Source organism: Myotis myotis, unplaced genomic scaffold (assembly GCF_014108235.1).
Source record: "Myotis myotis isolate mMyoMyo1 unplaced genomic scaffold, mMyoMyo1.p scaffold_m19_p_12, whole genome shotgun sequence".
NCBI lineage: Eukaryota > Metazoa > Chordata > Mammalia > Chiroptera > Vespertilionidae > Myotis > Myotis myotis.
In genome coordinates, this window is record NW_023416316.1 from 2,767,940 (window position 1) to 2,785,423 (window position 17,484).

At 62.5% G+C, this 17,484-nt stretch overlaps 1 protein-coding gene across 1 annotated transcript in view; it reads right to left on the reverse strand.

The window, feature by feature from the left end:
* The window catches only part of HMCN2 (hemicentin 2), a 136,104-nt gene that overhangs the window by 67,921 nt on the left and 50,699 nt on the right, over window positions 1-17,484 (reverse strand). Inside the window, exons 23-29 of the mRNA XM_036329346.1 lie at window positions 8,464-8,591; window positions 6,213-6,467; window positions 5,490-5,576; window positions 2,423-2,617; window positions 1,293-1,423; window positions 849-996; window positions 403-529 (exon numbers count right to left, since the gene is read on the reverse strand). Coding sequence (XP_036185239.1) covers window positions 403-529; window positions 849-996; window positions 1,293-1,423; window positions 2,423-2,617; window positions 5,490-5,576; window positions 6,213-6,467; window positions 8,464-8,591 — 1,071 coding nt within the window. The remainder of the gene's footprint in view (window positions 1-402; window positions 530-848; window positions 997-1,292; window positions 1,424-2,422; window positions 2,618-5,489; window positions 5,577-6,212; window positions 6,468-8,463; window positions 8,592-17,484) is intronic.

A 17,484-nucleotide genomic window follows, 5' to 3' on the forward strand; every position in this document is an offset into this window, starting at 1 on the left:
TGCTGGGTGGGGGAGTGGCTGCCAATGGGCATGGGTCTCCTTGGGAGATGAAATGTTCTGGAACTAGGCAGAGTGCAACACCGTGGATGTGCCAAATGCCACTGAACTGTGGGCGTTAGGTGGTTGATGTCAGGTTATGTGGATTCCCCCTCACCCCAAAAACATTTAAAAAAAAAAAAAAGGAAGGCTGAGTGATGAGAAAACCCTGCTGGGTGAGAGTGGGGTCTCACCTGGGTGACCCCAGGCTGGGGTGGGAGGTGCCCACGCTGCCCTCTGCCTGGGCCCTGGTGACACGTGCGATGCCTGTCAAGCCCCCCCCCCAAGTTCAACCTCCCCAGAGCCCCCCATCCTCCGGCCCAGGCATGGGCACCACCCCGGGCTGTCCATAGGCGGGCCACTCACTGTCTGTCCTTGGTCCACTCCACCTGGGGCGTAGGGACCCCCGAGGTCCAGCACTCCAGCTCCACCTGCGCACCAGCCAGGACCAGCACCTCCTGGGCAGCCCCGGCTCCAAGCACAGAAGGTGGGACTGAGGACAAGAAGGGCAGGGGGTGGAACGGCTCCAGCCTGCAGCCCCGCCCACCGAGGGCCCTGGCCATGCAGGTCCCCCTCCTGGTGCGCCCTTCCCTCCACGTCCTGCCTGGGAGCCCCCACTGTGCTCCCTGCACAGCCTGCACTACTCACGTGACAGCAGTGGCTGCTTGGCCAGTCACGTGACTGTCGAATGTCTGCCCTGAGCTGTGCGAGGAGCTGGGCTGGTGTGGGCCCCTCTGTGCCCCTACTCTCAGCACACACAGCGCCCCCTTCCCCTGCCCGCCTCACAGGGGAGGGGCTCAGGCCTCACTCACTGAGCACGAGAAGCTCGAAGTCCCGCTGGGCGGTGCCCGCCGCGTTCTCCGCCCGGCAGGAGTAGAGGCCAGAATCGCCCGCCTGGATCCTGGGGAGGTGGAGGGCCCGGGCCTCGTTCAGGAGGCGGTGGCTGTCCCCCTCGGGGATCTGGGCAGAGAGGTCAGAGGGAGCTGGTGACGGGGTACCAGACCATTAGCAATAAGAGAACTAAGGTCCACAGAGCTGGCTGGTGACAGGAACCTGTGGCTTCTAACTCCTAGAAGAGTGCCGTGCCCCCGCCACCATGCAGCCCTCCAGGCTTCACTGTGAGACCTCAGTCCTCCCCTGCCCCGAGCCCCAGTGCATCCCTAAAGAAACCTGTCACATCTCCCTGCCATACCGGTCAGGAAAGCCCATACCCCAGCCAAACCCACCCTCCCCGGGCCGCCCCAGGGGACACCCACCAGCTGCCCATCCTTGAACCACGTGATCTCAGGGGCTGGGAAGCCGTTGGCGTCACACTCCAGCATCAGGGCCTGCCCGGCCATGCCCGACACGTTGGCCCTGCGTCCGTCCTCCCGGATGCTGGGGGGCACTGGGCACAAGGAGAGGTAGAGGAGCCTCCCTCCCCTGGACAGGCAGCCCCCGAGTCTGGGGTCCCCGGCTGTGCCCAGCCAGTGGCGCCCTCTCTGACACTCCGCTTTGCAAGATGCTGGAGGGCCGACCCATCCAGGTCTACACTCAACCCATCGTCAGGGTCCCCTGCAAGGGCCCCGAGGTGCAGTCTCCTCGATCGGTCTTTGTGACAAACTTCCAGGCAAGTCCTCACAGGGCAAGCTGGGGGGCTGGTCACAGGGGGGCCGAAGGAGGCCCATGAGGAGCCTTAAAACGCCCCCCCCCCTCCAGGATGGCCACGTGGAGGGAAAGGGCTCTTTCCTCTGCACACAGCACCCGGGGGGGGGGGGGAGCTCGAGGGGGTGCAGGTCTCGTGGAGGCGGCCATCGGTGCTCACCTTAAAGGAAGGCACCCCCTAGACCACCTCCCAGCCGCGGATGGCGCTCCGGGCTCGCCCCTCACACTCCTGGGGGGCCTCTTGGGGAAGGGGTGCCATGCCGCCCGCCGCTGTCCCGCTGCCCTCAGCCTCCCACCCCGGCCCCTGCGGGGAGCTCTGCCCCCGCGGAGGTGGGTGCCCGCCGCCCTCAGCCTCCCACCCCGGCCCCTGCGGGGAGCTCTGTCCCCGCGGAGGTGGGTGCCCGCCGCCCTCAGCCTCCCACCCCGGGCCCTGCGGGGAACTCTGCCCCCGCGGAGGTGGGTGCCCGCCGCCCTCAGCCTCCCACCCCGGGCCCTGCGGGGAGCTCTGTCCCCGCGGAGGTGGGTGCCCGCCGCCCTCAGCCTCCCACCCCGGCCCCTGCGGGGAGCTCTGCCCCCATGGAGGTGGGTGCCCGCCGCCCTCAGCCTCCCACCCCAGGCACTGCGGGGAGCTCTGTCCCCGCGGAGGTGGGTGCCCGCCGCCCTCAGCCTCCCACCCCGGCCCCTGCGGGGAACTCTGCCCCCGCGGAGGTGGGTGCCCGCCACCCCATGCGGCCATGCTCACCAAGCACCACCAGCTTGGCCCTCCGGGAGGCGGCGCCCGCCTCGTTGCTGGCCTGGCACTCGTAGTCTCCGCCGTCACTGGGGGAGACCGAGGCCAGGAACAGGGAGCCTTCGTCCAGCACCGCCAGGCCCGGCCGGCCGCGCAGGGGCTCCGAGGACGGGCCCTTCCGCCACGTGACCTGCGGCTGGGGTGTCCCTGGCCGGGGGGGAGGGGGGGGTCAGCAGCATGAACACCTGCCTCTCCCCCTCCACACCCCCCCCAGCCGCATGGGCACACCCTCCACGGCTGAGCTCCCTGTCCCCTCCGAGCCCCGCCTCGCCGGGACCGCACCCACCGTGCCCGCGTCCCTGCCCTGCCCTGCGGTCCGTTTGCCACCACCTCCCACTTCCTCTGGGACATCGGTCCCCCCCTTAGGTTTCTTTGTCTATTGTCTGCCTCCCGACAGGGGCCGGGTCTTTGCTTTGTTCCCTGCGGCTCCCCCAGAGGCAGGCCCAGTGCCTGGCACACAGTAGGTGCTGTGGAGGAGGGGGAGCCTCTAGGGGCCGCTCTCCCAAACTCACAGGTCAGCACCCTGGGCACCTTGGTCCCCCCATCGTCCTCCGCCACCACTGGTCAGCGGGACTGGCGGTCACTGCTGACACTGATCGTCAACAGCCCGCGCTTCACCTGCCACCTCCCTGGCAGCGGGCGCCCTTGCGACACACCCCCTCGGTCTCTCTTAGAGGAAGGGCCATGGGAGGGAGGGAGGGGTGGGCCACCCCTTTGGGTGGGCGTGGGGCAGGACGAGGCTACGACACATTCCAGGCGCCCTCTGTGCCATCTCTCGGGAGCATCCCTGCCCCACTCCACTCCACGCTGCTCCTCCTCAAAGCCGGGTCCCTGCGGCTGCCTGGGGCAAAGGGAGGGCCCGCAGCCGCCCTCTGCGCACCTTCGGGCGAGCTAACCCCACCCAGGGCTCTGATTCCTGGTGGAATCGCTGAGGTTTCCTGTCAGAGGGTCCCACTGCCCAGGGCCTGCCCCCTCCTGTGGGGACATGTGCACGAACACACGCAGCACAACACATGCCCCGCCACACACCACACACCACACGCCACACGCCACACGCCACACCACACCACATGCCACACGCCACGCACCACACCACACACCACACACCACACCACACGCCACACGCCACACACCACACCACATGCCACACGCCACGCACCACACCACACGCCACACGCCACACACCACACACCCCTCTCGGCACCTTCAGCTTCTCCGACAGCCGCCCCTGCTGCTCCCACCTTCCCACCCACCACTGCAGAGGACCAGGACTTCAGAGCTGCTGCCTGGAGGGGCAGTGGGCTTTGAACCCTGGAACTTTTCCTCCATTAATTAAGAAACTTATTTTTCTTTTTTATTCCAGCTGGACAGAGGCTAGAGGATCCACTGGGCGCACAGAACGGCAGCCCTGCTAGCTGGCGGTAGGGAGGTTAGAGGGGGAGGGGAGGGTGGGGAGGAAGTGGAGCTTTAATGCAAAAATAAAATAAAGTCTAACCCGCCAGAGCTCTAACACAGAACTGCACTGCGGGCGAAGATGCCAGGACGCTCAGAGCTGCCCCCCACCTCCCCGCTCCCACTTACAGGGGCCAGCACCCCCATCCACCCAAGGGGGAGGCGAAGGTGCCACCCACTGCAGCTACCAGCGCTCCCTTAGCTTCCGAGCCCTCCAGCCCACAGTCACAGGGCTGGTGACCGCCAGAGCCCAGCACGGCCCACCAGGCAGCCGCCCGCGTGAAAAGGGGGCAGCCAGGGGGGCAGGTGCCGGCCAGGGCAGGGCAGTGTTTACCAGAGGGGCTTCTGTTATACTGATGCGGCCGAAGTCCAGCCCAGAGGACAGGGCCCTGGCTGTGGGCAGCCGGGAGGCACCCAGCACAGGAAGCAGGGCTGGGTGGGTGGGTCTCACCTCCAGAGAGCACAGAGCGGCTGCTATTACCAGAGACCGACACAAGGTGGCGCCATGGTCAAGGGCAGGGCCACTGGGTCCCTGCAGGTGGGCAGCTCTGCAGACAGGAAGGACCCCACAGGTCCCACGGGGTGCCTGCCTCCTGCCGGCCTCCCCCTCAGCCCTGGTCCAGAGACTACCCTGGGCCCTGTGGTTGGAGGAAGCACAGCTGAGACCAGAACCAGCCCCCGGCTCCTGCCAGGCCTTCAGTGAGCTGCCACCTGCCCCCCGGACACCCCGACACCAGCCTTCCTGAGAGCGCCATCCACGCACAGGGCCGACAGCGTGTCCTCTCGGGTCCCAGAAGGGCCCAAAGCCAAGAGCAGCAACTCGGCGGGCGCAGATCTGCCCGTGCGGCAGGGTGAAGCATTCATTCATTCACATTCGTTTCCTCCACACTTTCCCTCAGGCCCCTGCTATGTGCCAGACACGGTGCCGGGACCTAAAACTCAGGCTGCCTCACTGGGCCCTCCCAGCAGCAGCCCTACGTGAAGGGGCGGGCATGGCCCCATTCTACAGACGAGAAAACTGAGGCTCAGGAAGGAGGCGTCCACGGCCCCCGCGCACACAGCCGGGATGGTTCAACGCGGGGCAGGTGGCCACAGAGTGGCTGTCAGTTCCCACACAGCTGCCGCCCCAAAGGGGGTCTCGGGGGGGCTGGTTTGCTCAGGACTGTGAGTCCATCCTCTGTGAGGAAGTCGGGGGCCTGGGGAGAGGCAGGGCCACCGAGCCCCGATCCACAAGGACCTTGGGCCTTCCTCAGCCCCAGCTGCTACAATCCCCAGGTGCAGAGGGGCCAGGGCTTAACTGGGCAGGGGCTGGGTCACACCACGCCGTGTGAGCCGCCGTCTGGCTGAGCGACCTCTGGCAGCTGCCTCACCTCTCTAGGCCTGAACGAGCTAATGCTAATCTCACCCTATCGGGTGTGGGTGGGATGAGATGCCTGGCGTGGCCCTGGCTAGAAGTGAGGCTGCCATACCCCCCATAACCCATGGCACTGCCCACAGTGTGTGACCCAGGGCACTGGAGTGCGGAGGGAAGCCCCTCCCAGCGGGGCCCACCCTGGCCCAGCCTCACCTCTGGCAGGGCACGGCAGGCTGGCGTTCTCTCCTGCCACTCTCTCCAGCAGCCCGCTGGTCTCATCGGCTCCCCAGTGCGGTGGCTCTGGTGGGAGGTGATGTGGCCACGCTCACTCCCCCGGCCCAAAGCTTGGTCCAGGGCCACTGGGGAGGGTGCCCCCCCTCCAGAGCCCCAGCCCGACATAAGGGGGTGCAAGCCCTGTGCTGCAGCCCTCAGCCTCAGGGTGAGGGAGTCAGGGCCGTGGTGCTGGCTGGCCCCCCACAGGGTGGCCTACGGAGAAGCCACCAGGGCCACACAGGGCCCCGAGGGCTGGAGAGGCGGGGCTTCCCCTCCAGCTGCGCTTTCCAGGTTTGTTTAAATTCACAGCAGCCACTGGCCCAGATCTTCCCATGCACCCAGTGCTTTGCACATTCCCTCGCTGACCCCTCACGTATTATCAAACCCATTTCACAGGTGAGAAAACGGAGGTCAGAGAGTGTAAATGACTGGCCTAGAGTTGTCCAGCTGGTAAGTGGAGGGGGCTGGACTGGGGCCCCGGCCCTGCTCGTCAATCACTTTCCTGGTGGGCAGAGTACCTATGGGGCTGACAAAGGCTCTACAATGAGGCTTGGGGAGGGAGGAAGGAAGGTCCTGAGCCCAGAAGAGCAGACAAGCATCTCGGAAGGCCAGGCTGCTGTTGGGAAGGTGGGGAACGGTGAGATGTGGGGTTCAGGGACTCACCCAGCACCCTGAGCTCCAGCTCCCAGGCGTCTACCCCGGCGCTGTTGGCAGCCTCGCAGCGGTACATGCCGGCATCAGAAGTTCGGATGGCTGCAAAATGGACGGAGCCCTCGGGCCCCCCACCCCACAGGGCCTCCCCATCCTTGGACCAGTTCAGCCTGGGCTCTGGGGTGCCCTCGGCCACGCAGTTCAGGTCCACAGCTTCACCCGCCAGGACCTTCAGGACCCGTGGGCCTGGCTGCACCTGAGGGGGGACTGACAGGGACATGGGGAGGGGTTCAAGGCAGGGGCCCTGGGGGGGAGTCACAGAGGCCAGATCCATGGAGAGGACTCCCCCAACCCCTTCCACCCTCCCACCCCCCTTCAATGCTCCCCACTCCTCATTCCCCCAACCCTCACCCCTCCCCTCCGTCCCACCCCAGACCCAAGTGCACCCAACATCATTCGAAAACCAACAGCTGGGAAATACGGGGTGTCCCCCCCAAAATGTATATACACTTAGCAGCAGATAGCTCAATTGATGCTTCTTTCTTTTCAGATCTAACCCACTGGAATGTATAATCAATCAAAGTGTCTATATCTTTTTGGGGGACACCCCCACATAATAGTGCTGGATGGGAAGTTGAGGCCGGGGCCAGAGGGACTGACTCTGGGTGGACGGCAAGGTTGGGAGGCAGCACACACAGAGGGGAAGGTTCAAATCCCAGCTCTGTCCTCGAAGCCACAGGACCCTGCATGGCTGGGCCGGAGCCTCCGTGCCCCTCCTCACAGCCGCCAGGGATCGAAACAGCTGCTCGGCCTGGCCTGGCCTGGCGGGCACACCCCTCGCTCATCTCCATCCTCCTGCCCTGAGCTCAGGAGGCTGCCGGTGCTCACCTCCTTCCCAGAAGTATTCTCGGGGCGTCCCCCCTCCCTCTCCTGTGGGCCTTCCCAGGGGCAGGTAAGCTGTTCCCATTTGCAGAGTCACCCACACCCGCAGCTGGAGCGGTCCCAGCCCCAGGTCTGTGTGACCAGGAGCCCAGGCAGCCTCCTGGGGGTTTGGCCCCGGGTCCGGGAAAACACGTGGACTCCACGGGCCCCCCTGCTCTGGGTGCTGAGCGGACGCCTGGGACTGTTCTGGGCCCTCGGGGGAAGGTGAGGAACAGCCACTCCCTCCCAGCTTTGGAGGAAGAGCAGAGAAAGGACCGTTACATGGGAACCTGGCCCCTGGGCACAGATCAGCCCCTGGGCCAGGGCACCGGGGGTACCTGCCCCGTCCACGCCTCCCCCACTTGCTGAAAACAGTCACAGCTTCCGCTCTGCTGAGTGCCTGATGCCCTCGGTACCCCTCTGACAACTCCGGGATTTTACAGGAAAGAAAACTAAGGCTCAGAGAGGCCGAGCTGCGGCTTAAGGTCACACAGCCAGGGGGCGGCAGAGTCAGGATTTAACCGGCCCTGCTCCTCACCCTGCCCCCTGCTGCTGCCTCTCTCGTGGGCCGGAAACCTCGGCAAACCCTTGAGTCCCTTCTCTCTCTGAGCCTCAGCCTGCCCACCTGTGAAATGGGCAGTTAGCTTAGATCAGGGGTCGGCTTTTTCTGTTAAGGGCCAAACACTCAATATTTTAGGCTTTGCAGACCAGACGGTCTGTCTCAACTGCTCAGCTCTGCCGCAGACCAGACGTAAAGGAACTGCAGGCTGCGCGCCACTAAAACGTGCATCTACGGCCTGAAACTTGAATGTCATACAGTGTCCACACGTCACAGAACATCACCCTTCCCCCACGCACTTCCAAATGGAGACACCCTTCTCTGCTCGCCCGTGGCCAGATGCAAACAGCAGGCGGGCTGGGCGTGGCCCGAGGGCCTTGGTTGGCTGACCGCCCCGATTCCTGGGGGCTCTTGGAGATGACAAGCTCCCTGCCTCTTTGGCGGAGTGACTTCACCGCCGGCTTCTGTGAAGGGGACCCAGGCCCCCCGATGGGCTGGGACCAGAACCCTCTGTGGGTCCCTCCCCACGTTCCCACTGCTGGGCCCTGCCCCCTGCGCTCAGCAACCAAGGGTACAGGAGAGGCGGTGGGAGGGATAAAGGAGGGGGGGTGGTGAAAGGAGATGTGGCTTGAGACGGGCAGGAAGTAGGGGTGATGGGGAAGCCTGGAGGCCGCCCTGAGGAGGTGACAGAGCTGGCACAGGGAGCTGGGGGAGGGGCACTGAGCAGGCCTGAGAAGTCTGGGCAGAACCATGGGTCTGACAGGAGCCACCAGCCCGGCCTACCTTGCACCCCGAGGACGTAGTGCCGAGCGGCAGACCCTGCGGGGTTACTGGCTCTGCACTGGTAGAGACCGCTGTCACCCGCCTGGGCCTGGGCCAGACGCAGGGAGCCCGACGGGAGGAGGCGATGCCTGCAGGAGTGAGGGGCACCAGTGAGACCCCAACCGACCTCAGGCCTTGGACCCAACTCAAAGCAGCCACCGTCCCCAGGAAGCCTGCGAGGACGAAAGCAGTGCCAGCACCCACCCTCCTGGCTCCCCGGCTCCCCCTGCCCCACCTCCACTTCCCTGAACTGCCAGCCAGGCCAGGTCTCGCCCCACCGGTGAAACAGAGAGCACCGAATTAGGCGGCTGCCAGCTTGGGTTCAAGTCCAAACTCTGAACCTTTCCTAGCTGGACGAAGGAAGTCCCTTTGCCTCTTGGAGCCTCCATTTCCGCATCTGTAGAATGGGCAGCTAAGAGGGACTGGGGCTGGGGAACCGACCCTGCGTTGGCTCAACCCCGGGCCCGCACCGGCTCGCCGCTGGACCCCTGCTGACTCCCCTCCTCTAACGCACACACGTGCCACCCCTCGACCCTCCCCTGAGTGGGGGCGAGGGGGGGGGGAGGCTGCATTTAGAGTCCCTTCCCATGGCTTTGGGGGAGCATCTGCCAGCCGGGGGCCTCTGCGGCAAAGTGCAGGGTGCTCTGCAGGTTCTACTGCCCAGCACTGTGCTGGGCCTGAGGAGGAAGCTGTGAGGCCCTGTCTCGGCCCTCCCCCATCCCGCCCACCTTGCTGAGGTCACCTAGTCCCATCCCACAGGGTCCAGGACCCCCAGCCAGGCTCATGCAGACATGATGTCACCATATGTGCTGGCTCCTCATGGCCCCTACCCCCATAAGCAGAGAGGGCAGCTGTGGCCACTGGCCCCGGCTGGCCCCGAGTGCAAGTGGCCAGCAAGGGGGTGGGGACTCCACGGGCCAACGCCCCAGCCTGTGCTCACCAGGCTACAGCTGGGCTCTAGAGCCCACGTTTCTGGGTCCCACTCCCCTTTCTCAGTTTTCTCCCCAGCAAAATGGGGGTGACGGTCATCCCATCTCCCAGGCAGCTGCAGGCGAAGTGCTGGGCGTGCACTTCTCCAACAGGTCGCTGCTGCTGCGGTTCACTCTGCATGGCCCGGGCTGCCAGCTCTGCCCTGCTGGGCCCCTGCACCCCCATCTGTAAAGCGAGGCAACGGCCCCCCGTCCAGCCGCCCCCTCCCCCAGTGTGTCTGGGGCACCCAGCAGGCACTTGAGCATCCAGCAGGCACTTGGGCAAGTCCTCCGAGGACGACTGTACATGATTCGTTGGGTGGTGGACTCGAGATCCCCGGCACTGGACCGGGCCACCCTGTCCTGCCATGGGCTTGCTACGCGACGTTGGGCAAGTCACTTAACCTCTCTGTGCCTCAGTTGTCTCATTTTGGAAAACAGAGACAACAGTAGTGTTTGTATCCCACACAGAATTGTCCAGACAACGAATGACCTAATTCACAGCCCAATGCCTGGAACAGACTAGGACGCCACAGGGGTCAGCTGTTACCATGGTGACAACAGTGCATCCATAAACAGTCCACAGTGCAGTTTTGTATTGTTTAAAACACATAATGGCATCATGTGTATGTGCGTAGGGCTAACCCATTCATTTTTCACTGTTATATAGTATTCCCTTGTGTGATCAGGCCGCAGGTGCTTAATTTATTCCCCATTGGGTGGATGTTTAAACACTTATATATTTTTCTTTCCTTCCTCTTTTTTTCCCTCCCGTCTTTCCTCCTCTTGCTCTTTCACTGCCAGAGCTCTCTGCACAGAGCTGTATGGTATGTCCCCCACGCACAGAGCCGTCTGGTGTCCCCCACGCTCAGAGCCGTATGGTGTTCCCCACGCACAGAGCCATCTGGTGTCCCCCACGCACAGAGCTGTCTGGTGTCCCCCACGCACAGAGCCGTATGGTGTCCCCCACGCACAGAGCCGTATGGTGTCCCCCACGCACAGAGCTGCATGGTATGTCCCCCACGCACAGAGCCATCTGGTGTCCCCCACGCACAGAACTGCATGGTATGTCCCCCACACACAGAGCTGTCTGGTGTCCCCCACGCACAGAGCCGTCTGGTGTCCCCACGCACAGAGTCATCTGGTGTCCCCCGCACAGAGCCGTCTGGTGTCCCCCACGCACAGAGCCATCTGGTGTCCCCCACGCACAGAGCTGCATGGTATGTCCCTCACACAGAGTCATATGGTGTCCCCCACGCACAGAGCTGTCTGGTATCCCTCATGCACAGAGCTGTATGGTGTCCCCCACACACAGGAGCAGGACTCCTAGGCCACAGACCTGAACACCATCACTTCCAGGTGAAGACCATCACTCACACCTGTAGGCCAGGGCGTCTCACCTGAATCTCCTAGCTGTGCCCGGTGCTATGGTTCAGTGGTTGACTATCAAACTATGAACCAGGAGGAGGTCACATAGGGGCACAGGCCCGGATTGTGGGCTCAACCCCCAGTAGCAGCACTGAAGGAGGCAGCCAATTGATGTTTCTCTCATCATTGATGTTTCTATCTCTCTCTCCCTCTCCCTTCCTCTCTGAAATCAATCAATATATATATATATACACTTTAAAAAAAGAATCTCCTAGCTATCTGCGAAACATGCAAATTCCCAGGCCCCAGGTGGCTCTGAGACAGATGTCAGGGGACCGTCCACTGGGAACATTGACAGGAAGTGCCCCATCCTGAGAAGCGGCACGGCAGCGCCGATGGGAGCCGGGCTGTGACGGCAAGTGGCCCCGGCAAGACCCACCCTTGTGCCTCTTGCAGGCTGACCTTGGGCCAAGCACTGCATCTCCCCAGCCTCGGCGTCCCCATCGGGAGTCACAGGAGAGGGCAAGCACCGAGTGACATGATGCCGGCAAAGCCCACGGTGCCGGGACATAGTAAGTGCTCAGGGAACAGCCCTGCTGTTAGCAAGAGCCCCGCCCACCCTGCCTGGGCCCTGCCCGTCTCCCACAAGCTGGGCAGCCCTGAGCAGGTCCACCGTGAGGGAAGAGGCCACACGGGCCGTATTTGTCCCGGTAACAGGCGAACCTCCCCCCTGCATGGCGCCCTCTCCCCTTGGCTTTTCTCATCTCATTTTTTCCTTTTATAAGTAGATTAATGTTGACATCCCCAAGCAAAGGCCGAGTCAGTTGGAAGCTGAAACGCACACTCCATCCACTCGGGGCAGGGATGCAGTTTCCTCCAGGACGTCTCAGCGAACCTCAGCTGGCGAAGCAGGGCCAGCGTAGGTCAGTGGAAAGAGGTTGGGGCTGGGAGCCAGTGTTCTGGATTTGAGATCCAGTGTTTGCTAAAGACACGCTGTGCAACCTCAGACAGAGCGGTCAACATCTCTGAACCCCAAGGACTTCATATTCAAAAAGGCAGCTCCAGGCTCCTTTATCTCAGAGGTTGCCTTCTGGGACTCGAAAGACCACAGAACCCCTTGCCCTCACCAAGCCCTTAAAGCAGCGGTTCTCAACCTGTGGGCCGCGACCCCTTTGGGGGTCGCCTAAGACCATCAGAAAACATTATATAATTACATACTGTTTTTGTGATTAATCACTATGCTTTGATTGTGTTCAATTTGTAACAATGAAAATACATCCTGCATATCAGATATTTACATGACGATTCATAACAGTAGCAAAATTACAGTTATGAAGTAGCAACGAAAATAATGTTATGGTTGGGGGTCACCACAACATGAGGAGCTGTATTAAAGGGTCGCGGCACTAGGAAGGTTGAGAACCACTGCCTTAACGGAATAGGAAGTGGGAGCACCTGGGGACAAAAAAAAAAAACAAAAAACAATACAAAAGAAACTTCCAGAAATGTAAACAATGTGTCTTTCCTGTGAGCAGCCCCAGGTCGCTTCCTAGAACCTGCTCCCTAGGCACAAAGGAAGAAACGGAAGAAGTGAATCCATTTCCCAGACGGACAAGCTGAGGCCGGCCCCACAGAGCCTGTGCTCGCTCTCAGTGCTCGTCTGGCCACATCGCGCTTCACTGTAACCACCGTCCCCTGGGGCTGCCCACTGCTTGCTGGACAGAACCCAAGCACAGTGTCCGGCTTGGACGGACCCCCTGGCCAGTCCCCCAACCCCACCTGGCCTCCCAGTGTAGCACTGCACCATGCTCTTCCTCAGGGGCCAGGCCCTTCCCATCTCCGCGCCTTTGCTCATGCTGCCTTCCTGCCTGGGACACTCCTCCACCTCCTGTTCACCTGGTCCGCACCTGCTCACACCTCAATACTTAGACGTCACCTCCCCCAGGAAGGCTGCCTTGGTGCCCAAGGCTGGTAGGTGCAGCCTGCGGACTCCCACAGCTGCCTGCCCTTTCCTCACCAGCTGGCTTGTGACCCAGCTCTCCCTCCACGTTCCCAGAAACTCGGCAGGTTTGGGGGCTGCAGCCCAGGGGTGGGCTCGGGGGCCAGGGGGAGCGGGGAGCGGTGGGGAGCACAGTGCTGCGGTGTGTGTGTGGCGTAATTAGCGGCAGCTGCTCCTTCCTGGTGGCGTGAGTGTCCAGATGGCTCCGTGCGGCGCCCAGATTCTCGGGGAATTTCCTGTTTATGACATCCATCGGGCTCGAGCCTTCGCTGCCTGTCAGCTCCAAGGTTCACACAGCCACGCAGATGGGGGATGTGGACCTGAGAGGGACCCACTACCGGGCTGGGTCCCGCTGGTCCTGGGAGCTCCAAGGGGGGCCTACCTGCCCAGAGAGACCAAAGGGCACCTGAGAGGGAGTGCCCAGAAGCATGCGCGTCCCAGGCCACACCGCACTCCCCGCGCACACCTCACTGCGACCCCGGCCAGCCACTCTCCAGGTCGCTCTCGTCCTTGGCACTCAGGCAGCCACCCTGCCGCCCCGGCAGCCACCCTGCCGCCCCGGCAGTGCCCCGCTCCCGGTGAACACTCCTGGAGCCGTCACGGCGCTCATCACACCCGTGATCACCTGTCCTGTCAGATGGCTCGGTGAGGGGGAGGCCAGGCGCGCCCAGGCTCCTGCCGTGTCCCAGCCCTTAGCACAAGTCCTGACCCACAGAGGGTGCTCCAGAAATGTTTGGCGGCAAATCCCAGCAGTCCACGCACAGCTCCCCTTCCCACCTGCACACACACTGTTCCCTGCCGCCCAAGGACACTCTCCTGCCCTCCAGACTCCTTCCAGGCAGCACCGGCTCCGGCTCTTCCATGGAGCCTTCCCTGGTGAGTCCAGGCAGGTTGCACTTCACTGGCGCTGAGCTGCGTGGAGCCCAGTTCAGCCAATTGCTCATCCGTCCATCCATCCATCCACCCATTCATTCATTCATTCATTCATTCGCTGGACAAAGAGGGGGGCCAGGTGGGCCAGCTGCCGCGGGTTTGAGGGAGTGCTCCGTCCTCAGATTGCTCGAGTCAGGGGTGTGTCTGCACCCAGTCCCTCCTGCTGGGTCCCATGCTGTTGGTACCACTGTCCCCATTTCTAAAGGATCCATCACCCGAAGAGCACAGACCAGTGGTTCTCAACCTTCCTAATGACGCGACCCTTTAACACAGCTCCTCATGTTGTGGTGACCCCCACTTTCATGGTTACAAATTGACCATCATTGAAGCATAGTGATTAATCACAAAAACAATATGGAATTATATATGTGTTTTCCGATGGTCTTAGGCGACCCCTGTGAAAGGGTCGTTTGACCCACAAAGGGGTCGTGACCCACAGGTTGAGAACCGCTGGCACAGACCCTTCCAGAAGAAGGGCCAGTGGCTGCGGATGCTCAGCCCTCCCCACGGACACCCCCATGTGCCCATCTGCTGGCACCAGAGCGGGGCCTGAGCCTGCACAGAGCAAGGGCCCACCCACCCGCACCAGGCAGCCGGGCCTTCAGCCGCCAAAGGCCACTCGACCCTGATCTCCTCGCTGGGGCCTCCCTGCATCACAGACCCTTATGAGGAAGCCCCGCATGGAAAAGCCAGCTGGGGATCCAGGCGGAGGGGCCCAAGACCCCCCAAAGGACAACATATGCGAGAGGGAGAAGCGCCATCCGTGAGCCCGAGAAACCTACACCGAGCCATGCTCACGGGTGGCTGCCGCCTATGGGGTGGTCCTGTGTGCCCCGCACAGCGGAGCGCCCCCCATGGACATTCTCACGTGAAGCTCCCAACAGCCACACCTGCACGCAGGCAGGTCCTATGCCCTCAGCCAGCATTGCAGAGGCCTCCACGGCCACCAGCTGGTCAGGGCGGACCTGGGACGCACCCCCCCCTCTGCTACGGCCCTGCCAGCCACCGCAGTGACCTCACCTGTCAGCTCAGAGCTTAACTCACTGCCAAGTTTTCCAGAAAGAGAGCCGCTGGCCATAGGCTGACAAGACCAAGACCTCAGGGCCACCAGGTCGGGCAGCAGGCTGAGCTGTGAGGACCCACCAAGGTGAAGACCCCACAAGGGGCCCTGGGCAGTCCATGCCATGCCAGTGGGGGAATAGCTTTTTGTCCCGGGTCACTAGAAGCCCAGCTGCAACCCCCACCTCTGTGTCGGGGGGAACTGGGCCAGCGAGGGGTTGGGCGTGTAGATCACCCGCCCTTGCCGGCTGCCCCCTCCGCTCCCCCTGATGTGGCTGGATCTGGCCCAGTATGGGACCCTGGCCGGCTGCCCCCGGGAGTGTGAGCCGGGCCAGGAGAGCTAGCAGCTGTCCCAGCTACACATCAGAGCCACAAACAAACACTGTTGCCTAGAAACGCCGCCTCGCCCCGGCATTCCCGGGTGGACCCGGGGACCAGAGCCGCAAGATGCTCTCTGGCCACTGTTGCCTGTCCAACCCTTTCATTTCTCAGACAGGAAGACGGAGGGCCAAGTTCACCCAGCGAGCCGGGGGCGAGGCTGGGAGAGGACCCCAGGTCTCTGGCCCTGACCTCACACAGCCGGGCCCGTGTCCTCTGCGGCGTGGTTTTGGCACAGTCCTGGGCACAAGAGTTGCTCATGAAATCGTGCCACCCTCAACTGTGAATTCACAGCTTGCACGGGCTGTTTGCACACAGCTGTCTGCAGGGTCAGAGGCACTCACTGACCAGCCCCCCCGGACTCGCCGCATGTTCTCGCAGCTATCCCCCAAGGAAGTGACCAGGAGACCGAGGAGCATTTGTGCGAAGATGTTCCAAGGGCCCGCTCATTAGCGCCGACAGCTGGCAACGCGCGTGCCCCAGAGAATAGCTTAGCAACTTGGAGAGACAAACGCCCGGAATGTTATTTTGTCCTTTAAATGACAAGCAAGTGACGTGGGCTGGGAGGAATCAAGAAAGTGGGTGAACGGAGAGCAGTGTTGACGATGAGGGCGGAAGAGAAGACGCGCCACGTTTAGTTCCGCAAACGCCTGCACGTGAACACACGGGAAAGGGCTGTGCACACGGGCAGGTGGCTGAGGGCGGCAGCCGCCCAGACCCCCCACGTGGCAGCCTTGAAGCTGAGCCTTGGGACGCCCTCGGAGAAGGAAAAGGATTGCCCGGCCGGCGTGGCTCCGTGGTTGGGCATCGACCTATGAATCAGGAGGTTACAGTTCGATTCCCAGGCAGGGCACATGCCCGGGTTGCGGGCTCGATCCCCAGTGTGCGGCGTGCAGGAGGCAGCTGATCCATGATTCTCTATCATCATCGATGTTTCTCTCTCTCTCTCTCCCTCTCTGTTCCTCTCTGAAATCAATAAAAATATATTTTTTAAAAAGAGAGAAGGAAAAGGAGGAAGACGAGGAAGAGCAGGCAGACAGCACGCCTGTCCCCTACCCGCCACCGTCACCACCCCTGCCCCCCTTGGTGTTTCCATGCAGTTTTTAAATCTCCAGTTTCTGGGCAAATGGCTGTGTGTCTGTGAGAAGACTGAGCTGGGCTCTGTGTGGGGAAGCTGTCCGCGTGCTGGACGTTTCACAGAAATGGAAGAGGGGCGCCCAGGAACCACTCTGGGGGCCCAGGAACCACAGGACCCGGAGCTGCGAGTGACGTTCACATACGGCTTAAATGCCATCCGCAGTCGGGAGGCCGTCCGCAGTCACCAACAAGCGCAAACCCAAATGCCCCTCCAAGGGCGCACGGATCGACGCACGGTGGCCAGGGCACCGCACCGGGGAACATCGCTCAGCCACAGAGAGGAGCGAAGCTCTGGCGCCGCCACAACATGCAGGAACTGAGAAGCATGCTGCTCCCAGAGAGGGGCCGGGCGCGAAAGCCACACACGGCAGGATTCCATGCAGACGGGACGTCCAGAACAGATGAATCCAAAGGCAGGAAGCAGGCTGGCGGCTGCCGGGGCGGGGGCAGGAGGGGAAGTGGCTGCCAGTGAGGATGGGGGCTCTGGGAGGGACGGAGAGAAGCTGGAAATGAAAACTGATGGCGGTGATGATTGCACAACTCCGAACGCACCCGGACTTAGAACTGTACAGCCTGTGAGTTACATCTCAGTAAAGCTTTTCTACTGAGCAAAGGGGATGCGAGTGAAACGGGATGACAGATGTGACCTCTCTTAAAAGCTGGAAGCGACGCTTCGGTTTGTGAGCAGCAGCAGGAAACCGTCAGGGGGAGCGGCGCTCGGGCACTCGGGATGGACCAAGCGTCGCACATCCATCACCGGCCGCAGGAGCACTGTTTAAACCGCGGCCACGCTGCAGATGGAGGCCCGCGGCCGCACGACTCGCCGGGCCGCTGGGATCAGCGCTCAAGGCTGACGGGCCCCAGGGTCTGCGCTCCTCACCCCGCCCGCCCCGGGCCTGTGTTCCTCCTCATTGAGATCAACTCCCGGAGCTCATAAATCTCAGAGAGCTGGAAGCCGGCAAGAGGCGAGAGGGCAGGGGGAAGGAACAGAGCAGAGCCCAGGATTGCAAAAGCGGCTCCCCAGATTTACGGCTCCCGGCTGGTCCGTCGCACATCACAACAAGAGGGGTGAGCACGTGGGAATGGCGGTTTCCCGTGTCAGCAGCAAGTCGTAAATTCACAAGCACCTGGCTGCCGCCC